The 26,636-nt window shown below is 35.9% G+C and overlaps 1 protein-coding gene across 3 annotated transcripts in view; it reads right to left on the bottom strand.

The window, feature by feature from the left end:
* INTS9 (integrator complex subunit 9) overlaps nt 1-26,636 on the bottom strand; it is a 101,534-nt gene that overhangs the window by 52,598 nt on the left and 22,300 nt on the right. For 2 of the 3 annotated variants that reach the window (XM_038573685.1, XM_038573687.1), the window contains exons 2-4: nt 14,630-14,757; nt 6,270-6,330; nt 2,654-2,716 (exon numbers count right to left, since the gene is read on the bottom strand). In XM_038573685.1, the coding sequence (XP_038429613.1) occupies nt 2,654-2,716; nt 6,270-6,330; nt 14,630-14,757 (252 nt within the window). The remainder of the gene's footprint in view (nt 1-2,653; nt 2,717-6,269; nt 6,331-14,629; nt 14,758-26,636) is intronic. The other variant, XM_038573686.1, reaches the window with a different exon arrangement.

Raw genomic sequence — 26,636 nt, 5'->3', positions numbered from 1 at the left:
GTAGCCAGTGCAAAGCAAGCCTTGGTGCACTGTCTTTGGAGGAATGCAACATTATGACTAGCACCTTCCATAGGAAAAAGTGAGTTGCTATGGTTCAGAGACATCATCTTAGTCACTAAAGTTCCCTCTAGAAACTATATGAAGCACTAAGGGCAATATGGGGTAAGTCAAGGAAGTGTTTTAGTTAGGAGAATGGGTTATTGAACTAATATGTCTCCCACAGAGAAAAAGTAACAAAGATGTTCATGACATCTTTGCAAATAATAGAGATGATGCGCCATTTTGGCTGTCGGTATTTTCTAGTTGAATGATTTTACATGCAAAATAAGTTAATTTAAAAAAGCCACCAAGACATAATCAGCTCCTGAAGACAGCATGTAGATTAGAGGTCAGAAGCTACCCATTGCTAGGGCAATGGCAATCTGTGTGAATAAAATGCCTAATGATAGCTATAGTTAATTTATACCACCCTTAACTCTATGTTGTATGCCGTACACTTCCAAGACAATACCCTCATAATGAGGGGTCATGTAACATTTCACTAGTTCTGTTCCCTACTCTCTCTCTAGAACCATTTCTAAATAAATAAGAAAATTAAGATATAATTACAGAGTGACAGATCTGGAAGATAACAAGGGAATAACAGTTGAAGCAACAAGAAAGCTCAAAAGCATCTCCACTCTCCCTCTTGCATTTAGAAACTGGGTGAGTTTGAAATTTCTCTTTAATATATAAGAATCAGCCCACAGAGTCTAGAATGATGAAAAATCTGGTGAGGACAGCTGGAAGAAAAAAAATATATATATACACTCTGTATATATATCAAGAGTGCCTACATAAACATTTTTCTTCTGAGAAATAAATTTAACATCCAAACCATGTTTATATACTCACATTTATATATTTGCTTACATTCTTTCACTTGATGAAATCCAATGAGGATTATTTTAATTTTCAACTTGTATATAGACACTTGGGTTCTATAGATCATAAACTGGGTCAAACACTCATAATTTACTAGCTGCTTACTATACTGCCCTAGACCTTACTCAGTCTACAGTGTGGACTTTGAGGCATACAAAAATGTTTAAGGTAGTTGTACTAGATTATAAATTCCATGAAGACTGGGAGTAGGTCTGCCTGGCTCACCTTCAAGTCTGTGAAGACTGAATTGGAGTAAGTACCTCTCTCCTGATTCTGTGACTCTCTTATTTTCTCCCAAGCATACAATGCCCTACCTCTACCTTAAAATAGTGACTATTACTAACTTGATACAAACTACAAGGCAATACGAGTTGAAAACCCTTATATATATAGCTCTAGAAGCCTCAATAGATCAATAATCCTTTAGCCCAGCAAAAGATGAACTGTGAAATGATAATTGTTTAATTCCAATTTCTAATAGTTTAGTACTTTATGGAGCAGGTCAGAAAGTCATCAGAACATCAATTCATAAATTCTACATTGTTGTCCACGAACTGAAGGTTGCAGCAGTCAGTACTGTACCGAAAATAAATGTAGCACTTGAGATTAGGAATCTTTGAACAGATGGGGACCTGTCCCACCAATTCCTAAATGACAGATAAAGGTGACAAAAGATTTGAATAGCAGTTAGGAAGAGACCAGGATTCTTGGTAACTCTTTAGCTTCACCCTTATTCTCATTACTTTATCTCAAACTTTTTCCCTTATCTGCCATCTTCAATTACCATACCTTGCTTTGTCTTTCTTCTTCTCTTTCACTCCACTATCCCAAAAGGGCACATACACATACTTCAAAGCAGAAAAGTTTATCTACAGAGTATCAAAGAAAGTGTTGAAATGGAAAGAGAGGCAGGAAGAGAGTACAAAAATAAGGGAAACAGTACTCCAAATTTTCTTTTGGCACTGAACTGTGAAAGTATCTCCTATAGGCACTATAATCCACTAGGTGCATGGAAAAAATAGAATGGTAGCCTCTCGTTGATTTCTTCAGGAACCTGGGACTTGCTAACTACTGGTCTTCCTATACTGTCTGTTGAGAATGCCATCTACACCACTCTAGAGACCAGCATTGTTGAGGGATTAGCTGTCTTTAAAATGAATGGAAATTGATCTTCACTTCCTTTAAAATGATAAAACTGGCCCCAAACTCGTAACAATCTCACTGTGATAATAATATGTAAGCAATAGGTACCTGTGGCTCAATTCAGAATCTGTGAATTTTAAGCAATATTTGATATGATATTTCAAGTCAGCAAGAATTTTTACATTTTACTATATTGGCTGAATTAACAGCAATTCCCAAATACCCACTGTAAGCAGGACTACAAAAGGTATGGCTAATCTAAGACACAGGCATGTAATTACAAAACTGAGAGGCTTGAGCTATTTCTAAACCTTTGTATGCCCTGGTACAAAGTATCGGTGGGGATTACAGAAAGAACAAGGAATACAAAAAAGCAGAGTTAAATTTCTTACAGATAATATAAAAATCTCCTAAAAAAATAAAAAAATAAAAAGCTCCTAAATGATTATATTTTAGCTGCATAATAATGTGCCTAGAATAATAGATTCATTTCAAATTGAAAACAAAGCTAAGCCCCTTAAAATTATTTCTTGACTTCATTTTGAGAGATATGCTTTGTTTCTAGTAAGAATCACTTTCATCTTACCTCTGGTAGGCAGAATTCAGGCACAGAATCCACAAATACATGACCTGAGCACTCTTTTAGCTCCTAAAAGTAACAAAAAGGAAAAAAATTCTAGAAGAGATATCCAACAGATACAGCACCAAAGAAACTTCATCCCCAAACCAAGCTTTCCATGAAGAATCATAGATTGCCAAAGAGTTAGAGGGCAGCTGGAAGGTTATTCAGGCCAACTGTTTTTCCTATTTAGGCCCAGGGAGGCTAAGTGTCTTATTCAGGATAAAAAATGCTGTTTGGTGGCTAACTTAGAATTTGTACATTTCTTGATGTCTCTTCAAGGCAGGTGTGGACATATGCTACTTTCTAACTCATGATGCAGTGCTTTCCAAGTAATAGTCATATAGCCTGTACAGCAAAATCAGAATGATCTGGTAATACTCATGGAAGTAAAGATACCTGAGTCCCATCTAAGACCCAAGGGATCAGAAGTCTGGGGATGAGGCATGCAACCTATATTTATAATAAGCAAATCTAGTGATTTTATTATGCAATCAGCTTAGGAGTTCTGGTCCTAGACAAATGACTTACAGCCTCTTTCTCCTCCTACCAAGGGTTGAGGGGTAAGGGGTAAGCAAGGACAGAGAAGAAGAGTAGAGGGTAGGGATTAAACCATCACCACCACCATCACCTCCATGAACATAATCTTTGTCTTTGCGGAGCATACAATTTATTCAGGGCTATAAACCAAAGGTCTTCATTCAAAAGAAAAAAGTATACTTACGTAGAAAAAAAAAATAAACTACAACTCCCCACTCTGCTCATGACCTACCATATTTAATATGCCTTAGTTTGGATTTCCTCAAAAACAGATGTCAAGAAAAGGGTGAGTGCAAGCTTATCTGGAAGCGCTGAGAAAAGAGCAGGATAGGTGAGTGATTAAGGGAAAGGACAGGAGCAGAAAATGGATATGTTACTGAACTACATACCACTGTGGGCAGCTGGAACTTACTCCCACAGGAACTCTAAGAAATGGTGTAGAAGATACACCTTGGAGTCACACTCCCCAAAGGCAAAGGATCTGGGATATTTACATGGAAACTTCTGCATTTTGTGTAGCTTCACGGAAAAAGCTCTCTGGCAGATTGGTAGACATACTGGCAGCTGAAATTATGAGAGAATAGCACAGGGAAGAGGCATGAGTGGGCCACCAACAGGGTCTGCTACAATGCCTCCAGAGGCCACTAGAGATCAGCTGTCAGCTGATACACATGCAGCTAGAGTTGCTGTCTTCCCTCACTCCTACTTTAAACTGAAATCAGTGGAGGATTTTTTTGGTTCATCAAGGTTAACATTTTTTATGATTTTATAAGGAAATGAGTGAAAATCAGTATTTGGCTGATAGTTTGCTCTTTCCAGAAAAAGAGAAATACTGTTGGAATTTTGTTCCATCATGTTTTCATTCATCACTGAACATGCCTTTCTATATAGTCATATATGCGTGTCTTTATACATTAGAGTCTGAATGGTTTTACTCTTAATCTTTATCTAAAATTAGGGTATTAACTATGTGTTATTTTCCTTTTGAATTTTACAAGTCTCATATCAGAACCTTGACAGAAGATTTCCTCCCCTTGCCTTCCACTGTAAACTGGCTCCTCTCTATAGAATTACTGTTTAAACAGTGAAAGACGGAGCCAAAAACGGACTGAAACAGTTCTTAATTATAGTGTACCTGTTAGCTAAAAACAAATGAGCAATTATGTTTAATGAGAGAAGACTTCCAACTCCCTTAGGATGAGGCTAAATATGATTAAAGACAAATCATGGGAAATTTCAAAGTCCTGCCTGGTCTTAAATTGGCTATGTAATCTTCTTCCCCATAATGTTACACATTGGAGCATGTCCACCTCACATGACAAAGCCTCCTCAGAGGCTCTCCTCTTTCGTGGCCTGGAAAAGCGTATTTGCCATTCCGTGCGCTCACAGTGTCCCTGTATTTTATTCACCACTCCCTTGTAATGAAATGCTCCCACATACACATGCAAGTCATTTTCGCTCACAATGTACTGGTAATGGGATGCTTCCAAGCCTTTCTCAGGGAACAATGATTTATAGCCAGCAGGAGAGTCAGGCTGAAATCAGGTGCACAGGTCCCTGAATGTCACATAATTTTACAGTTAACTATGAGGGAAATCTGGTTTCAAAATACGCATTTGGCCTGCACTGGAGGTTGGGGTGCAGTTATAGAAATTAATTCTATAAAAATACCACCCCTTTCTTTAACAATACCTACTACAAGAAGAAAATGCCTTACACAGATTATTCTTTTTAAGAATCAAATTTATTCAGTCTTTCAGTTGTGAAATTTGTGGGCAGCCCAGGTGGCTCAGTGGTTTAGCGCTGCCTTCAGCCCAGGGTGTGATCCTGGAGACCCAGGAAGACCCAGGATCGAGTCCCATGTCAGGCTCCCTGCATGGAGCCTGCTGCTCCCTCTGCCTGTGTCTCTGCCTTTCTCTCTCTCTGATGAATAAATAAATAAAATTTAAAAAAAATTGTGAAATTTGAGAGAGGAAGAATGATTTAGAGGACGAAGAGTGGCATGGATGAGCTTTATAGTTTTTAACCATCCTTTACTTTGGATCTTTTTAGTAGAAAATATGACTAGATTACAGTTTTAACATTTTTTGTATCTTTGGCTCTCATTTATAAATTGACTGCCTAAAAACTGATCTGAGGAAGGAATTATTATGATGAAGATAATCTAATGTCAAAAACTTAATAGCCTCAAAGAAAAAAGTTATTTGTCATTTACTGTAGGTGTAGTCAGTGATTAAAGTCATAACAGAACCCCAAACCCTAAATTCCTAGAACTGTACCATTTTTTTATGACCTACATAAGGCTGCCCATTCTAGGTTACCAGGAAAGGCTGGAATAAGATCATAGTTCATAGTTGAGAAGACCCTTTTTTACAATTTACCCAAGAACATACCCCTCCCCCAACCAAAAGAACACACTGCCTGGGAAGTTAAAACACTGGCTTCGTAGTCTGTTCTTTACATGGCAGCCAGAGTGATCTGATCAGACAATGATACTGCCTTCTTAAAACCTTCCATGGCCTCTCCTCACCCAAAGAGTAAGAAGCAAACTTTGTTCAAAGCCCTACCTTACCTAACTGCCGACAGAAGCAGTTTAAAACTCACATACTTGAGGATTTTAAAGTTTAAAAAAAAAAATTCTACTCCTTCCAGTCATGGAGTTAGTACAGCCTGAAAATAGAACGAACCGGATGGAACTCTCTATAGGCATTACCTTTGAAACTCTCATTGCATTTCTAAAAATAATAGTTTTCTTTCTGTGGTGATAAAATGTATTTGCAGCAGAAGTTCCTAGATTTTTACACACAAGCAAATTGGACCTGAATCTGAACACTGAGATTCCCTAAAAGGCTCTTAAAAAACAATAATCGCCAAGTTTAGATTATTTCTAAAGAAATAGAAGACCCTACACATGGATCTCGGGATTTTTCAGAGAATACACAGAGGGAAAAAAATGAGCCCACCAGTCACATTACAATAGGGGTGGCTCTGGTATCACAAGATGGCTTTCCACTGGGTGTAGATATGCCTCGGTTATCATTACCTTGTCCAAAAAAGCATTTCCATCCTTTAGGGACCAGCCAGGAAGATTAGACAGCCTGGGACTGCAAAACAAAAGATTAAATTATCCTAAGTAGATTATAGTCCTCAGTGATTTCATGGTAACTGTATCGTCTCCATAAAGTTAAAAACAGTTTCAAATTACTGGCAGCAATGTCCACCCAAAATACTAATAGAAAAGATGAAAAATAACCATGTTGTAACAAGCTTAAGAATTATGTGGCAACAGAACATTAAAAAGCCAAATAGTTTAGCTCTAAACTGGGAAGATGAAAGACTCCTATGCAGAATAATAAAGGGAAAGAAGAAAGATGAGACACTAGAACATTTTATAGTTTTCCAGTGACTGCCCATGACTTCACCTTGCTTGTGCTTGACAAGAAGCCTGAGGGGAGAGCTGAATGGGATCATCATATTGTGGATGAGAAAACAGACTCAAGGAGTCAGGTGCTCTGACAAGAACACTCAGCTGCCTATCAGCCTGAATTCACTGCAAATAAAAATACCTGAATTTCAGTCAAGTCCACATTCCAGATTCACTGTTTATAAATGGATTAGTCACTTCTCACCTGTGGCTTGGGTTTCCAATTCTGGAAAATGAACCTAGTTTTCCTAAGTATTACAAAATGACAGCATATGTAGGTGAATACTTTCTAGATAGTGAGGCTGATTTCAAGTACATGTTACATTTAAGAAATCTAGATTCAGATATCATTTACTTCTGGTAATCTCAGAATTTGAGTGTATGCTATTAGTTGACTAGAAGAATTATGCTGAAGGCTGAAAATGCAAATAACTTAGGGAGAAATGCTGATGAAAAGAAAAACTTAATGACCAAGGTGTTATGTGAAGAAAGCACATCAGTAGTACAAGTTGGATGGTGACAGGATGTTAGCAGTTCATCACAAAATTAGTCTCTAAAGTAAAAAATTAAGGGCAAAATAATGGTGTGGGACTAAAAGACTCCATAATCAGAAATCAAATTAATATACAGTCCCTCATCTTTTTGCCAAAATAGTTTTATCAAGTTCAGACTTTGTAATTAGGGTATGAAAGTCAAATAGAAACACAAATATTGTTAATATTTTCCAGTCTTTTAGAAAAGGTTAAAAACCCGAGTAAAATATGCATCTATCTAATTTTAGAGAAAAATAAGAATTTGAGGGATAACTTTTAATTCTGACATAATTTCAAATTTACGGAAAAGTTCTAAGAATGTAAGGATAATGAAGTCACATACCTTTCCCTATTCTCTGTTTACATTTTGCTTTTATTTATCAAAAAGTGAGAATTTTGGATTTCATACTTAGGAATGAAAATTACTAGTAGCAGAATAAATTTGGTTTGTATAAAATATACCTGATAAGCTTGTTTTTTAAAACTGTGGGAGTTCTCTGCTCTAACCTCTCAGAAAAATATTCTATCATTAATGGTTTAATTTCCATCTCATTTCATGGTTACATGTGTGTCTTCACTTCTAGACTTCTTGAAAAATGTATTTACTGTCAGATCAGATCTAAAAACGAAGCACTCAGATGAAAGTATAATGACAAAACAAAGGGAATACTGTTCTCATCTCATGCCCGCTAACTCTCTAAAGAAAGGTTGTAAATATCCACTTTCCTTTGTAAAGAGAACTGGATCACAGGACATGCATTGTCTGTTCCCCACACACGAATCAGCCCTCAAATTATAGATGACTGATTCAGCAGTCTTCACATGTCCTCACTGCTTATCAGACAATTCTTTTTAAAGTAAAATGTTCAGATGCTGTAGGTTTCTTTTTATTTTCCCCTAAGATTCTATTTTTAAGTAATCTCTACACCCAGTGTGGAGCTTAAACTTACAACCCTGAGATCAAGAGTCACATTGGTCCTCCACCTGAGCCAGCCAGGAGCCCCCCAGAAGCTGTAGTTTTAACTCTTGTTAAACTATTTTTTAATAACATCAAAGCCTTCTATAAAACACCTGTAGTTATTCTGGATTTGAGAAATTGCCAGTAGATGGAACTGATTGCTCAAGGAAAAGCAATAACCATGTCATAACAACAGTATCAAAGATGATGGCCACAGAAATGTGTTACCAAATGGCAAAGGGATGCTGACTACAGAGATAAAAAATATTTGGTCACTGAGTTTTACTCATTTAATGACTAAATCATAGTCAGTACACTTTAAGCTACCAAAGGGAAAGGGATTTATTATACTGCTCTTAATGATCACACAATTTTCCTGTGTAATTATTTTTTTAATTTTTAAAAAAATTTTTAGAGAGAGCTAGCATGTGTGTGCATGGGGGGTGGGGTGGGGGATTGAGAGGCAGATGAAAAAGGAGAGAGAATCTTAAGCAGGCTCCACACCCAGGGTGGAGCTGACACGGAGCTTGATCTCACTACTCTGAGATCATAACCTGAGCCAAAATCAAGAGTCAGACACAACCGACTGAGCTATCCAGGTGCCCGACTGTGTAAATTTTGTAAAACAAGGAGACAGAAGTCTCCACAGAAATTTACTTTAATAAAATATGGGAGAAAAATTATGATTATAGATGAAATATCTTTGCATCTCCCATTCAACAATTTTTTAGAAAAAGTGCCATTAAAAATATTATAGTCAAGAAAAAACATGTATACAAGATCTGCCATTTTAGTATTTATTGATTCAACAATTCTATACATTACTAAATGCTTACCATGATAACTGTAGTCACCAAATGTCACCATCCATTATTTCAATATTAATGACTATATTCCTTATGCTGTATTTTTCATCTCTGTGACTTATTTACTTTATAACTAGAAGTCTATGCCTCTTAATCCCCTTCATCTATTTATTTAAAAAAATAGGTAAAATATTCCTGTAAGTATATAAATAACCTAAGGCATTTAAAAGTAATTTATTGCCTAAAAAAAAAAGTGAAAGGTAGAATGAACATGATATGCAATTCACTTTCTTTTACTTTTCATTTTTCTAACTTTTTTAAAAAAGATTTTATGTATTTATTCATGAGAGACACAGAGAGAGAGAGAGAGAGAGAGAGAGAGAGAGAGAGGGGCAGAGACACAGGCAGAGGCAGAAGCAGGCTCCATGCAGGGAATCTGATGTGGGACTCGATCCAGGGTCTCCAGGATCACACCCCGGGCTGAAGGCGGCCCTAAACCGCTGGGCCTCCGGGGCTGCCCTCATTTTTCTAACTTTCTACTTTGAAATGTATTACTTTTATAATCAGAAAAGAATGTAAGAGGCATACACATTCCTTCATTCAAAAAACATTAATAAGAGCTTACTCTTGAGCAAAGTATACAAAGTATAAGCATATGACAGTACACAAAATAATCCTTAAATTTTAGGAGGGCGCACTTTAATACAAGGAGATGGTAAACAGCAATTACAATAGAATAAAATATAAACTATGAAAGGAGTACGCCTGGGTGGCTCAGTGGTTGAGCATCTGCGTTCGGCTCAGGGCGTGATCCTGGGATCCAAGATAGAATCCCACATCAGGCTCCTCCCAGGGAGCCTGCTTTTCTCTCTGCCTGTGTCTCTGCCTCTCTCTGTCTTTCATGAAATAAATAAATTTTAAGAAAAACAAAACAAAATGAAACTATGAAGTGGTGAAGTGGTAATCAGAGGTGTTATAGGTTCACACAGAAAGGGCATGTTTGACAGTGTGGGGTATTGTGCGAGAGCTGGGAATAAGAGTTAGGAGGTGAGAGTGGAGGAGGTGCTTCCATAAAGAGGGAAGAGGGAGAGAACAGCCTTAACATGTGGTACAGTACTGTAGAAGAATGAGGTGTTCATCTTCACTCATTTAGTAATGAATCTTTATTTGTCAGGTACGTAGGTTCTGGTGATATGACCATGAATAAAACATATCTGTCCTTCTGAGTAAGCAGGGAAGACAGACATATCAAGTAATCATACAAAAAGAGTACAAAATGCTAAAAATGATGATGCAATATAGTAGAAAGTTCTCTAAAGAGGAACTGGTCAAGGCAGCGTCAAAAGAATTCTCTGGGGGGATTCCTGGGTGGCTCAGTGGTTTAGCACCTGCCTTTGGCCCAGGGCGCGATCCTAGAGTCCCGGGATTGAGACCCGCGTCGGGCTCCCGGCATGGAGCCTGCTTCTCCCTCTCTTTCTATGTCTCTCATGAATAAATAAATAAAATCTTTAAAAAAAAAAAGAAAAAAAGAATTCTCTGGGCCTACAATGACTGAACTGAGATCTGGACAGTTCTAGATTAAAGGGGAAACTGAGTCAAAGGGCAGGGTTTGGAGGGAATAGAGAAAGACAGCTACAAGGCCTATACTCTCTTCCAGTCATTCTGACCAGCCTTTGGCATGGATATCTTATATAAAACGTTATTCAAGTGAAACTTCATAAAGAGGCCCACTTACCCTCCTCTCTGTCTCATCCAATCAGAATGCTATCTTTATATTCTTCCTACAGAAACTGGAGGTATAAATGCTCTTCTGAAGTAGGCTAAGGGAAGGCAAGATGGGGGAGGAAGAAAAGAATCTTTATGACTGAAAGAAAAATATGTGGATATATGATTTCTTTGAAACTGAAAGGAAATGAAAAGTGAGCTACTAGAGGGGTAGATGAACTTGGTATTTATCCTAAAAGCAATGAAAACCACTGAAAGGTTTTAAAGAGGTGAGAGACAAGATTAGATATATATTTCTAAAAGTTGATTCTGAAGAAAATTGACACCATGTGCATTCTGGTAAAATATAGCACATTTGTGTGGTATTCCTATCCAAATAACCCCAATCTAATCATGAGGAGATACCAGACAAATCTAAACTGAAAGATGCTATATAAAATAATTAGGCTATACTCCTAAAAATGACAAGGTCATAAAGACAGACTATGAAACTCTTCCAGATTAATGGAGACTAAAGACAGGACAACTAAATGCAATGTGTGATCTGGACTGATCTTGGACCAGTAATGCTATTCTTTTTTTTTTTTTCCTATAAAAGGTATTAGAGTGAAATACGCATTGGTATAACTTGGGAAATATGAAAAAGGTATACAGCCTAGACACTAACACAGTGTCAGTGTGTTATCTGGATTCACTGATTTTGATTATTATACTGTGATTGTATAAAATAATTTCTTTTTTCTTAGAAAATAGGCCTCAACTATTTAGGTAGTAAAGGAGCATCCTGTATCTTTCAAATGGATCAGAAAAAATTATAAGCATACATATCAAAAGAAAATGATAAAGCACATATGATAAAATATTAACAAGGGTAATTGGGAGTTGTTTGTACTATTCTTGCAACTTTTCTATAAATCTGAAATGATTTCAAAATAAAAAGTTATGCAAAAATGGGTCTGGATTCAGATGAGAGCAAGATTAGAACTGAAGAAACTGACTAGGAGGCTCTGGCAGTAATGTCTATAAAGATGGTCATGCTTATAGCAGGACTAAAGAGAAGTGACTGGATTCTAGAGTGTTTGAGAAGGTAAAAATAACAAGGCTTCATGAAAGACTCGCATATAGGCAGTGAGAAAGAGTGGCATATCTAAGTTAACTCCCAGTTTTCTGGCTTTTGTAACAGCTTGCTAATCACTAACATAGGGTACTGAGGAGGAAAACCAGATCTGGAAAGGTCTTCTCTCCTCTTCTGAACCAAGTTTGCTCATGGACTCAGTTTGAGGCATGCTGAGTTTTGAAGTGACTTCAAACCAGATCCAAGGAATAAAAAAAAACTCAGTAGTTGTTTCGGGTATATGGATCTGGAACTCAGAAGAGAATTATTAACTAAAGATATACATTTGTAGGTTATTGTTTAGATGGTTATCAAAGCCCTAAGCATTTAGGAAATTCCCTTGGTGGAGACTCTACTGGCCAAGCACTGGATATTGAAGAATTCTGATATATGACTGTAAGTTAGAGAAAGATGAATCTCCGGAGTAGATAGAAGAGGAAGTCAGAAAAGAGGAAAACAGAGGAGCTCATTATCATGGAGGAAAGGTCCAGCTGATGGCCAGAGAACGGACAAATGTGCATTATAGGAATGAGAACGGACAAATGTGCATCTAGTGACATGGAAGTCATTTTTGACTCTAGTAAGCAATGTTCTGGTAGGTGGTATGGGCAAAGTATAGAGTGGAGAGGAGTTAGTAATGCTGAAGGGGAAAGTAGAGTTGAGAGAAGGTTAAAAACTTTTTTAAAATATATTATATTTGGGACGCCTGGGTGGCTCAGCGGTTGAGCATCTGCCTTTGGCTCAGGGCATTATCTCGGAGTCCCAGGATCGAGTCCCACATCAGGCTTCCTTCATGGAGCCTGCTTCTCCCTCTGCCTGTGTCTTTGCCTCTCTCTCTCTCTCTGTGTGTGTGTGTGTATGTGTGTGTGTGTGTCTCTCATGAATAAATAAATAAAATCTTAAAAAAATTTAAAAATATTAAAATTAGAAGTGACTGAGTATAATTAAATGGGAAGAACTGAATCAAGATGGAGAGGTTCAAGATAAAAAAGAAAGATTAAAATTAATAGCAAAATCGCTCTTTAAGAAGGGTTGGGATTCAGAGAAGATAAAAGGATTCATTCTTATGACAAATCTTTACTGAGTAGCTAATATATGCCATGAACTATTTTAGGCATCCCTGACCTTAAAAACTTTTAGTGGAGAAGATAGCTAATATATAGACTAAGTATGTACATACACTATAAGTGCTATGAAGAAAAGCCAAGTAGGATGAAGGGCCAGGGAGGGACTGGGGATACTATTTTAGCCAAGTTTATCTCCAAGGTTTCTGGCCTAAGCAACAGAAAATACTCTTTATAAGGAACTACATATGGACTGCCAGTCATCCCACAAGTATAACCTCTCTCTGATAGAAGAACGATGATAAAGGGAAGAGAGTATAAGGGGATTCCAATGCTGAATCAGTGCTGTGAGAATACAGAATTAAGTAAAGACAAGAATGAATAAGAAAGGGAAAATATGCAGACAGAATTGTCTGCCCAATTCAGGACTGAGCACCAAGATAATTCATGATCTCACAGAGCATGTAGGAGCCCTTTCGGAAACTCTTTTTGTACCTTATATCTTATTTTTTAGCAATTATCTCAAATATATAGTTATTCTCTTAACACAAGTATAATGAAATCTTCAACTGTAAAATACTTTCTCCCCAACAGAATATAAGCTCTATGAGGAAAATAAAGTTGTCTTATTCATGTCTGTATCCCTTGGTTCAGCACAGTGCAGATTCCTGATAAACACCAAATAAACGAACACTGTAATCTGAGGGGGTGGGGGAGTTGAAAGAGGGCACATAGACAATAATATCACGCTATTTTAGTAAGAAATAACTTGTCAGTCATTTTTTACAGAAATATATGTGATACCTACAGTATCTGAAACAATTATAAATATATATAGATAGATAATATCTGTGGATAATAAATGTATTTCTAAGTATTGGGTGTGATTATAATTGAATTTTATCAGCTTTGCGTAAAATGTAATCTGGAATTACCTCTGAATTCTCTGTCCCCTTATTGTATCCCTTATCTCAGAAAAAAACCCAGAGGGTGAGTTTTAATTATACTTTTTCTAGAAGGTTATCATTACGAATAATCATTGCATATAGTGATGTCTTCAGGAATGAATGAAATACATTAGATAGTTTGCTCAGGTTGCTATGCTTTTAAGCTCTTAAATCTGCTTTAGATAGATTTTCTGTCTCTCCTATGTACCACTTTTTGTTACTGGGAATGTATTTGCTTCTGTTAATTACCCAACTCTCTTATAAATTGCTGTTTTCAATTAACTGCAAGCTGGGAAACCAATTTCTTAAAGTCATAGTAAGAGTAAACAGTGGTGACTATAGGCTTCAGGTAATCTATCTGCTTTAAGACAAGGACTTTGGCTGCATATATTATTCTATAATTTCTATTGCTGACTATTATGAAAAAAACACATAGATACCTATCAAAAAGAAATGTCGGCTCTATGATGTCAAGTCCCTGCAAAGGCAGTTAAATTATTCTAAAATTCAATTCTTGGGCTCATCAGTTGACCATTTATCAGCTCTTATATGAATTAGCAAGAAAGATGAAATATACATGACCTTACTTGCACGGAGCAGTTGCAAGAACATTTACAGAAGCTCAGAAGAAGTTATAATAAAGAAGTCAATCAATAAATCCATACAACACTTTCCATCAACCCAGCCAAAGGAAATAATTCTGATGAAGAACATTTTTAAGGGAACAAAGTAAACTAAGGACAACACACAAGGTACTGGTAATCTTTATGCTAATCAGTATCATTTTTCAGCAAACCAATGCTCATTTAGTCTCAGATGCAGCAGCACATACCTTTGAACAAGTGGCAAAGGAAGGAAATTGAGAGTGGAAGTCATGTCCAGTCCACAGTCCAACATAATGGTAGTTGATTTGAATTTAAGCACATTGCACGGTAAGGTTGGGTGCCCCGACAGGCAATACTGAAAAAAAAAAATCACATATCAATAATCAATTATAGAAAAAAATGTAAAAAGTATAGTGAATTAAGTAGAACTGATCATCTTCTCTTACAAGAACAGCATGTAAATTCAGCTAATATTCTATGGAGCTTCTCCTCCCTTTTCCAGCTCTGGATATCACTTTCCTCAGCAGTTCAAAAGTCTCAGGTCATAATTTTTCACAGGATGCCAAGTTCTATCTCAGGCAAGCACAGTTCTGGAGGGACTAAAGTTATTCCAAGTAGAAGGTTTACAGGGTTTAGTTATCTGCCCCCTTCTCACATGACACTTACAAGTCCCCACTACCCCACAGCACCTAAGTACTGCCTAAGGCTGTAGAGGTCAATTAAATTCTAAGCTGGATCCTCAAACAGTTAGGTGTTCTCCTGTAAAGAAGTCAAGTGATTTCCTCAAAGAGGAAGTGATTGGGAAGGGTTAACAAGCAGTATCAGTAAGGAGTTATGGCCCATCCTTGACAGAAGAAATGACTCAAAAGGACAAGTGACTTCCCTGATGTGCAGATACTTAAGCAGGAGTGAGGGACACCTACTCCCAACCAATCAAGAGTCTCTTGCCTGTGGCAGCAGACCTCAGAAGTCAAAAGGGCACAAGCCACAGTGGCATATTCAAAGGAGAGTGATGAGGCAAGACAATACACTGACCTCGAACATTTCTCATGTCCTTTTCAATGTAGTGAGGATGACAGATCTGCCACACTGCAAATTATTTATATGGGATGTACCCTGTCACCATTCATAATTCTATTGCTGCTCTGGAGAAAAGAAATGAAAGAAGGAAAAGACCTTTCCCCCCATTTTTAAAGTCATCCTGTAGAAGCCTCCCTTCAACAGCAAAGCCCAGAAAATGGAGGGATCAAGGCTCTCAATCCCTCAACAAGTGCATTCTCTCTTACTGATTTAAGTACAAGTCCAAAACAAGTCAGGGTAATGTGACATCAATGCCTGGCCCCACATGGCCACAGTAGCTCAGGCTGTTTTTTGAGGTATTTGCTGCTGTTGGTTCTGACACTGGATAAATTTCCTCCTTTTCTCCACAGGATATTACAGGGACTGATTTTTTTTTTTTTTTAAACTGCATGTTCTAAAAATGAAAAGGACAAGAGCCAAGAATCTGTTATTCTGTAAGCTTTTTCTTTATTCCAAGTTTATGTATGATGATTGTATTTTCCAAACCAAAACTCACAACACATGATCAGAAATGGTACAAGATAACTTGCAATGAAAACATCACAAGTTATTTAAAATCGTAATTGTCCTAAAAAATTCCAGGAAGCATGACTTGGGTAATTAGACTTTACTAAGTTCATTCTTTGACAGGTGTCAGAATTATAGAAATAAACTATCCTACTAATTAAGATAGAGATATCCTTACCCCCATTCTCTATCTGGTTCCCTCCTGGTGGCTTAGTCTTTATCCTTTTATAAGAATTACTAATTAAAGGTAAACTATCTCAAAACAAACACAAAACATCATTTTAAACTTGCCCCAAACATAACAAACATTCTAATAAGAGCTTTCCTAGATTTCTCCTTTTTAAAAATCAGATAAAAATACTGAAAAAAATTAAAAAGAAATAAAATGAAACATAATGGTTACTTCTAGATAGAATGATTATGGTATAATTTTTTCCTTGCAGCTTTTCATATTTTTCAAATATGACAATGACCATTTACTACATTTTTATAATGGAGAAAAAAAAGATTAAAACAAAACTGAAAATCTTGCCAGCCACAGTGAATGACAAAAGATTTTCTTCTTTCATCCTTAACCCTAAATTATAGACAAGGTACACCAGAAGACTGATGTGTAAAAGCTGCTGCTCAAAAGGTTTCAGGTAAAAGAAGTTAGCTGAAAGACTCTATATTTGCTCTCATCATGTGAGGATAAAGAAAGTGAGGAACACCTTATAAGGGCCATAGATGAATGGAAGGAACATTTTCAGAGCATTTAAAGGAGCACCAGACCTTGACCTCACTAGCTCCATTTTTATGGATGAGGAAACTGAGCTTTACAAAGTTTAAGCCACTTGTCTAAGAGCCAAAGACATACAGCAAGGTTCCCTGACTCCAGATTCTACTCATGCTTTGCAAATTGCACTGCTCACTTCATGGGTCAAATGAGGCAGCTGAGACAGTGACTGGCCGAGGTTCCTGCAACCAGTAAATGAAGCACCTGAAAAGTGCTTGAAATTTGCCTGTGTTCAATGGTGCCCTTTGCACGTTTTAAGCATGCTGCTGGCAATCACCAAGCAGCTTACAATCTAGTGAGGGTTAGGAGATAAATACACAAAAACATTTTTATTAAGTAATCATGTGACTTGATTCTTAAAATTAGGAATAAATATGTATTACTAAAAGCTTGAAAAACAGAAGAAAAATATCACCCACGATCATTTTTGTCATTCTTTTTTCATATTTGTAAAAGCTATAATTTTAGTGCACATACAGCTGTGTGCTGCTTTGAAAACTCAAGATGACTGTGTTTTCTTTGTCTATGTTGCATCACACTTCATCTTTATTGGCTGCCTAAGTAAATATACCATGGTGTGTTTAATCATTCCTTTACTGATGAACATTTAGGGTTGCTTCCAGTTGCTCTATTACAAACATGGCTGTGGTGATCACTTTAGTGCTTATGGCTTTTTCCATATTAGACTATTTCTTTAGAAGATTCCCAGAAGTGGCATTAACTAGGTCAAAAAATATGAGCATTTTATGGTTCTTGAAATATGCTGCCAAAATGCTTTCCAAAAAAGGCTGTACCTATTTACAATGCCATCAGTTATATATCAGAAGATCTGTTTCACTGCTTCTTCCCATCAGCATTATGGTCAAAACCATCTAGAATCTATACTAAAACAAAGCTGTAATGTTAGTAGCAGCTATCTTGAAGCAATTAAATGGCCCTACACAGGAAAGTCAACTACTTGATACATGTCTTTAATTTTGAGAGGGAATTTGGAGGAATGATTTAAAAAGCAGAGGGTTTGAAGTAAGACTGGGCTCAAATCCTGGTTGAGCTCATTATTAATGTGTGATTTGGGGAAAATCACTTTACTTTGCAAAGACTGAGTTCCCTTGTCAGTAAGATGTAGTAATAGAAGCTACCCTCCTGCAGTTATGAGGATCGAATGCATGGAAATAGTGTCTGACCTGTAGTATGTGCTGCTAGTTACAGAACCATTAAGGGGCTGAAAAGGCCACCTATATTTGGGGAACCACCTAAATTTATCAGCATTTTAGAGAAGAAAGTCTGTTCTATAGCAGCATTCACTAACGTCTTAGACACTTCTGCATCCCACAGACTTTGCTAGTTTTCCGTCCAGGAAGATACAGTCACTAGTGAGTACAGAAGTGAGTCATCTAGCCAACATAAGGGTCTATAATTTTTTTCTAGCTTAATAAACACACGGCAATACTTTCATGCTAATTTTATTTCTAATAACAAAGCTGCAGGTTTTTCTGTGTAATGATTTACTATCAACACTTCCTTGTATGCCTGTTGATCTCCTTTTTCTACTGAATAAGTAGAATGTGGTTATCGGGGGATCCCTGGGTGGCTCAGTGGTTTGGTGCCTGCCTTTGGCCCAGGGTGAGATCCTAGAGTCCCGGGATCAAGTCCCGCATCAGGCTCCAGGCGTGGAGCCTGCTTCTCCCTCTGCCTGAGTCTCTGCCTCTCTCTCTGTCTATCATAAATAAACGGATAAATCTTAAAAAAAAAAAAAAAAAAAAGAATGTGGTTATGGAACTTATATATGCTTAACATATATAAGCATTGTTTGTATTTTTGGATAGAAATTTTTTCAGTTAAGCATACTACATACCTTTCTCATTCTTTTGCTTTCATTAAAAGATTATGGAAAATTTCAAACATAAAAGTAAGCAAAATTAGTATAACGAACTCTCATTACTCAATGTGGATAGGTTTAACAACTATTCGTATTTTGCCTTTCTTTGCTGCTTTCCTTTTAAACTGACACATCTCAGGAGGATAGCTATTATGGTCACAAACCTAACTAATCTCTGAGAATACTGTTTTCGTAAATAGTCCTAAATTGATTTCTTATCCACAGCTGGGATAAAAATATATGTCCATTTTCCTCAATGCCCTACCAAAATTCATGAAAGGTGATTCTTTTCACCTTTAAGTTATTCTTGGTTTGTAACATACACCTCCGAGTCCTATAACAGATTATATATTTGAAGCCTCTATTTTGTCCTTTGGGCTTTTTTTTTTTCCCATTTGACTCCCAATGATGTAATGTTTACATTTTGCAATATTTTCAAGTAAGTCAGAATGACCAGACTTCAATTCTAAAGACACATTTTCCTAAGGATGGAGGCTACATTCAATCTATATATTAATTTAGGGAATGCTGCCATTTTTATTATACAGTAACATTTTTCTGAGCCAGGAGCAATGCAGTATTTTCTCTTCTTTTTCTTTTACAACTTAAAATATGTTCTTCCTTTAGTACATAAGCAACTACTCAGTTATCAATAAATATATTTTTGCTTTTCAATTTCTATTTAATTTTTGCTCAGTTTTATTGTTCTGTCTTGTTAAACTGCTATATTTAAAAAATATCTACAGTTGGATGGGTAGCTGATTAAAATATGCATTCAGGCTACAAACAGCCCTCTGAGTGATGCTCTGGATGTGTTTTTCAAGTTTATATTGTATCTTTAATGTATCCATTTCTAAATACTATGTAACTTTCATTATGATTTCTTTTTTGAGCCACAAATTACTTAGAAGTGTATTTGGTTTAATTTCCAAATATACAGGTGGTAAAAAACAAAACAAAACAAATATACAGGTGGTAATGATTATCTTTTGGTTGCTGACTTCTAATTTTATTATGTTCAGAGAATAGAATTTGCACATTAATTTCTGGATCTTTATTGAAACTTGCTTTGTAACTGTCTGTATACAATAAACAGTTGACTTTTTAAAAAAATATTTATTTATTCACAAGAGACACAGAGAAAGAAGCAGAGACATAGGCTGAAGGAGAAGCAGGCTCCTTGCAGGAAGCCTGATGCGGGAACTCGATCCCCAGACCTGGATCATGCCCTGAGCTGAAGGCAGATGCTCAACCACTGAGCCACCCAGGTCTCCCAAATAATTGATTTTTTATAAATGATTCAATTTTCAATGAACATTGAAAAGACATTATCTAATTGGATATACAGAATAGATTAACTTTATTATCTTATTTAAATGTCCCATACTCTTACTTGAGTCTTAGGGAAGAAAAACTTGTCCATTTCTAATTTTCTCAAATGTTGCTTTATATATTTTGAAGCTTCACTGCTAGGTATAGGACTCAGTATTATTACTAGTGAATGGTTTCTTTTATCACTATGTAATGCTCTTTGCTTAAAATCTAATTCTTCATTTATTTCTAAATAATTTAGCTATACTGATTTTTCCTTTGGTGAAGCATTGTCTTGTGTTTCTTTAAGTGAAATTTCACACATACACAGTTTAAATTAATCAAATAGTTTTATAAGCTATAAAATAATCTCACAGTCTCATTCTGAAAGGTAACTACTTTTGACTCTTCTAGCTATTTCTTCTAGTGTAACATGGCTATATTGCTATTTCTTGATTTACTGAATTTTAGTTATTGATTTTTTTCTACTATGAAAGCTATCCACAAGTTAAGGAAGCTTTCTCTATCATGATTTAAAGCAATTTACGTGAAGGTAACTGCCAAATGCCTTTGACTAGATAAAAGAAATTTCAAAAGAAAGGGAACTTAGTGTAACAGATTAGCCTAATGATCAGTGCCCTTATTAAAGCACTATGTCATGGTTTAATTCTCATTACTGTTTTGTCCTTCCTTAATGCTATGTAAATAAAGATATGTCTTAACAACAGTACCGGTAAGTCAATGACTTTACACTATTTTTCACAATTAATGATTATTTACCAATATATCTTTTTGAAGATTTTTATTTATTCATGAGAGACACACAGAGAGAAGCAGAGGCACAGACAGAGGGAGAAGCACACTCCTCACAGGGAGCCTGATATGGGACTTCATGCATGGACCTGGGATCATGCCCTGAGCTGAAGGCAGATGCTCAATCACTGAGCCACCCAGGCGTCCCTATTTACCAATATTTTAAGCAATCTTTGCTCAACAAGCCTTATTATATCCTATTTCTTCCTTTTGGGTTCAATTCTCTTCTTCCTGAAATATATCCTTTAGTATATACCACCTTTGGCGATGGTGTTCAAAAGGTAAACTCTTAGTCATTACTGGTCTGGAAATTTCTTACTTTAACTTTACTCCTCAACAGTGATAGAAGTAGAATTATAGAGTAGCAAATTACCTCAGAACACTAAAGACATAAATCCAACTTGTCTTCTGGCATCTATTATTGCTGATGAGAAATCTGCAGCCAGTCTAACTGGTGTTACATTACAGGTTGCAATTAAATTCTTTTCTTTGCCATTAATGTTCTGATCTTTCATTAAAATTTACATAGGCATAACTTTTTTTTTTAATTTATGCTTCTAACATACAAGGACTTATCTTTCACAACAATCATTTTGAATATTGCCTCTTTCCCATTCTTTCCAGTTTTTTCTACTAGTGAAATGCCTATAAAGTATATGTTGTAATGTTTCATTTTACTCTCCATCTCTGTGACTAAATTATCCTTTCATATTTTGCTTTTTTGAGCTCTGTGAATTCTGGATACTTTTCTCAGCTCTATCTTAGGGTTAATTAGTTCTTTCTTAGTGGTGTCAAATCTGCTATTTAACTCCTCTACTGAATTTTTTTCAGTTTCTGTTTTTTATTTCTACCTTTTTTTTTGTTTTTTTTGTTTTTGTTTTTGTTTTGTTTTGTTTTGTTTGAGAGAGAAAGAGCACTCAAGTGAGTAGGGGCAAGGAGGGACAAACAGAGAGGGAGAGAATCTTCAGCAGATTCTGCTGAGCACAGAGTCAGGCATGGGACTCAATCTCACAACCCTGAGATCATGACCTTAGCTGAAGCCAAGACGCAGATGCTTAATTGCCTGAGCCACCCTGATGACCCTAGAGGTTCTTTTTTTAAAAAATAGCATCCTGGCAGCATCTGGCTGGTTCACTCAGTAGAGCATGCAACTCTTGTCTCAGGGTTGTAGGAGTCTCATGTTGGGCACAGAAATTACTTAAAAATAAATTAAATAAATCTTACAAAAGAGCATATTCTTTTCATAGGTTTGATATTTCCATATAGGTCTTTAATCACTTTAAGATATTAATTCTGGAATCTTCATCAGACTATATACAATTTTCTGAAATTCTTGGGAGTCTTGCTATACCTGCTGAGTCTCACAGTGGATTTCATTTGCTGCTGTTTTAGAAGTTTGGAAAACCATCTTCGGTGGACCTTTATTGGGAATTCTATGCAGAATGGATTGGGGCAAGTCCCAAGAAATATCACCATCTTTAGATCAACTTTTATGTTTATTTCTCAGCTAGAATATCTCTAATTGTACAAAGGACCTTATAACCAGACTTTCAACACTCTCAAAGCATTGGCTCAAGCTCTTTGCAGAGACAATCTTCCTTATTGACTTTGAGCAAATGAACAATACTTTTCTAGGACTCCTTCCACTGAGGTACACATCCCTTAGGGGTTTCAGATGACTGATCTTGAAACATATGTTTCTGTATTCAGACATCTATTCTGTATTACATCTATTACTAAAAAGACTCACATCATGACCTTAGGTTTTAGCAATTCTAATATGAAGACAAAATGATGGCCAGCCAACTTAACCTCATAAAAATCTTCAAAAGCAGTATGAATTGCTGTAAACTTCATAGAAAAAAATAAAAAATTTAGCAAATTAGTACATTTGGTAAACTTGGCAATTTGGTCATGGCAAATTGGTCAGTTGGCTTTGGGGAATGAGTCTGTCTTTTGCAGAAAGAATCATGGACCAAAATATCACATATGTTCTATTCCCCAGTCTTCTCTAAAATAATTATAATATACACAGTTATTATGGTATGGTATTTATGCAGTATCAGGCACTCTGAAAGAGCTTTACATTTAATTCCTTCAATCCTCCCAAGAATGTTATGAGGTAGGAAGTGTGTTCTTATATTACAAATGAAGAAAATGAGACACTGAGATTATGCAATTTGTACATGGTCCCAAAACTGTAAGAACTGTACCAGGACTTGAATCCAGGACAGTAAGATCCAGAAAGAGTACACTTAACTACCATGGCATCCCATGCTACACAGAGAAAAAGAAGAGGAAAAAAAAAAGTGCTCTAAAATGATGTGCCCTAGAAGGCCACACTTTAAATTGACAAGAATGTAGACTGAATTTATAATCTGGTTGTGAACAAAGAAAATTAGTTAGCTAGCTAATGTAAGATAAAGCAAAGGTCCCAAGTAAATTAAATTATTAAATTGGTCTACAATCCATCATAGCAGTAATTTTCTTTTGTTGGGCTTTCTCTTCCATTAAAAAAAAAAAAGTGATAGGATTCTCTCACTGTAAAGTAGTTTTGCTACTGAAACTACTTTTAATTATCTTTAATGTAACCTATAACCTCTAGGTTGAGCTAATGCCAAAAGCTCTTTAATATTGTTTGGAAGAATTGCACAATACCATAGAGGAACTGTTTTTTACAGGCAATAGTGTTAATGAAATAAGTTATAAATGATGTCACCATCCCCCGCCCCCCCCCCCCCACCCCTTCTCTCCTTTGTCTATTTAACTAACTCATATATCTGTTGTGGAGATCCATGAGCAAAGAGAAAACAGGTTCAGTTTGCTTTTCTCTCTGGTAGTAGAATAGAGGAGTGACTTTGGTTGTTTCTGATTCAAATACAACGTTAAAAAAAATTATTTTAGCCAATTGATTTTTGTGTAATGGTTTTGCTGCCTGGTACAACATCAGAAAACCTATTGGTATAATTCACACATAAATGAATATAGGGAAAAAAAATCTCAACAGATTCAGAAAATGTATTTGAAAAACACAACATTGATTCTAGGCAAAAGCTCTTACCAAACTATAAATGAAAGGTATTTCTTTAATTTGATAAAAAGTTCCTTAACCAAATCCTACATCACAGTTAATGATGAAGTACATAAAACTATTTCCTTAAAGGCAAGAAAAAAGCAAGGATACTCACGATGACTGCTTAAATTTAACACTAATACCTGGAAATGCTATACAATGCAATAAGGCAGGAAAACTAAAAAGTTAATAAGAAATGGAGAAATAAAAAGTCATTCCTCACAATTGATATGATTAGAAGCCATTCTAGAAACAAACTATTATAGCTAATAAGAGAGCGCAGGGCAGCCCTGGTGGCTTAGCGGTTTAGTGCCGCCTTCAGCCCAGGGTGTGATCTTGGGGTCCTGGGATCGAGTCCCACATCGGGGTCCCCACATGGAGCCTGCTTCTCCCTCTGCCTGTGTCTCTGCCTCTCTTTGTGTCTCTCATGAATAAATAAATAAAATCCTTAAAAAATAATAATAATAAGAGAGAGCTCACTGAGGTTGCTGGATACAAAAATCAATGTACCAAAATTAACTGAGTTCTTATACAATAGCAACAAATAGTAAAAGTAGTAAGTTAAAAATTACAATACTATTTACATGACAAAAAAAATTAAATGTATCATAGAAGTAAAAAAGAAGTGTAAAATATTTACCAAAAAAAATTATAAAACTCTACTTAAAGATAATATTAACTGGAAAGGAAACAACTCATAAAAAATAGCAATTCTCACAGATACTTTTTATGCAATTTAAGAATCATATGGAAGAGTCAAGGGCTAAGTTACCTAGGAAAATATTAAAGACCAATGATTAGAGGCGAATTAAATTTTCTGATATTACAACTTACTGTAATATAATTAACAGTAGGATGTTGTACTATGATAGCTAATGAACCAGTGAAATAGGAATAAACAGTAAAGAGATGCATACAAACCTATGGGCTTGACATATGATAAAAGTGGCATTTCCAATTTAATGGTACTGGGGAAGTTTGCAACCCATTAAAAAAATACTTTGTATTATACACAAAAATTAATTCCAGATGACTTAAATATTTAAGATATGAAGGCAAGAACTTTAAAATTTTAGTGGGAAAAAAAAAAGGGTAAATGCTGTATTACCCTGCGGTACTTGAGAATTTCTTAAGAGACAAAAAAGTACAAACCATAAGAGAAAGATTAAGAAACTTGACTGTAGGGCAGCCCTGGTGGCGCAGCGGTTTAGTGCCACTTGCAGCCCGGGGTGTGATCCTGGAGACCCTGGATCAAGTCCCACATCGGGCTCTCTGTATGATGCCTGCTTCTCCCTCTGCCTGTGTCTCTGCCTCTCTTGCGCTCTCTCTGAATAAATAAATCTTTAAAAAAAAAAAAAAAAAAAAAAAGAAACTTGACTGTAGTACTTTAAAATGGAAATCTCCAAAGGATACCAATTACAGAGTGAAAACACAAGCCAGAGATCAGAAGAAGATATTTCCAACACATGTTACTAAAAAACCACTAGTAACCTATTCAATATTAAAAACTCATACAAATCAACAACAAAGATTTTAAAATGCAATGGAAATGAGGAAACAAGAGTGGGCAATAAATGTAGATATAAAAAGCTCAAAATCACTAGGATCAGGTAAATGCAAAATAATAATGAGCAAACGGACTAATGATACTGTTGAAGAGAATATAGTAAAAATGGGGTATAAATTGGTGTGACTTTCAAGAGTAATTTGGCAATACCTAATAATATTGAATACGTACTGTAACAAACTAAACTAATAGAAGCATGAACAGTTATAATACATATCAACTTGAGGAAGGCAGTAACCTAGGAAAAGGGAGGAAAACTGAAGGTTGGGTTTTATCTTAGCTTTAGATATAACTTATGTCTTTAAAGGGGGGCATGGGAGGGAAGATCTGATTACTCAAAAAGGGGAAACTATTAACATCTATTTAAAGTTAGTAATGAAATACTAAGATGGGGTTTTTTTTGGTATTGTTATTAGACACTTCCTCAGACATTGGAATTATGTAACTACCTTTCCTACTATTGTCAAAATCTGTAGTGCTATTTTCCTTACAATAAGTCTCATCTTTTGTTGTACAAAAATAAAATCCAAGAGATTGTAATGGGTAAATATTTGAGTATTAATATACCATTTGCTAGATACATTTGTTAATTTCTAACGAACTGTGCTGAGTAGTGATAATGGTCCATAATTTTCATTTTGATATTATATGTGTCCTGATGTAAAAGTAAACAAGACTTAAAACTGCCATGTCCACTGACATGGCAATGGAAATGGAGAAATGAGAATGCTGCCTCATGAGAAGGATGATTCAACAAGATAGGGCCTTGGGTGGGGGTAGGAAAGAAAAAGCGGTAACTCCCAGATTTTTAGTCTAAAATTCTGAGATTATATTAGTACCCTGATTCTTCCTAGTCTTTGGAAGCCTGGTAAAACACTTCACTAACAAGATTCGGCAAGGCTTTATAATTTTACAAGAAATTTTTCAAATGATGTTGATCATTATCTAATTACCAGAAATGTTATATTAACACGATAGCTATATTTATAAAATATACATATTCATAAAAATACAAATTAATGCTGACACTTGAAAAGGAATTCTAAAAATAAAATTAGACCCTACCTTAGAATGGAACAGCAATTGAAAATTTCATTGTATGAATTACCTTCACTAAAAATAAGAATTCCAGACAAATATTTTCTATCCAATATTTAATTAGCTCTTTCCCAACAACTGAATAAAGTAAATGGTACAGATACCAACTCAATTGTCAAGGCCCAAAATCA

This window comes from Canis lupus, chromosome 25, assembly GCF_011100685.1.
Source record: "Canis lupus familiaris isolate Mischka breed German Shepherd chromosome 25, alternate assembly UU_Cfam_GSD_1.0, whole genome shotgun sequence".
Lineage (NCBI taxonomy): Eukaryota > Metazoa > Chordata > Mammalia > Carnivora > Canidae > Canis > Canis lupus.
This window is presented reverse-complemented; position numbering and strand designations above follow the sequence as displayed.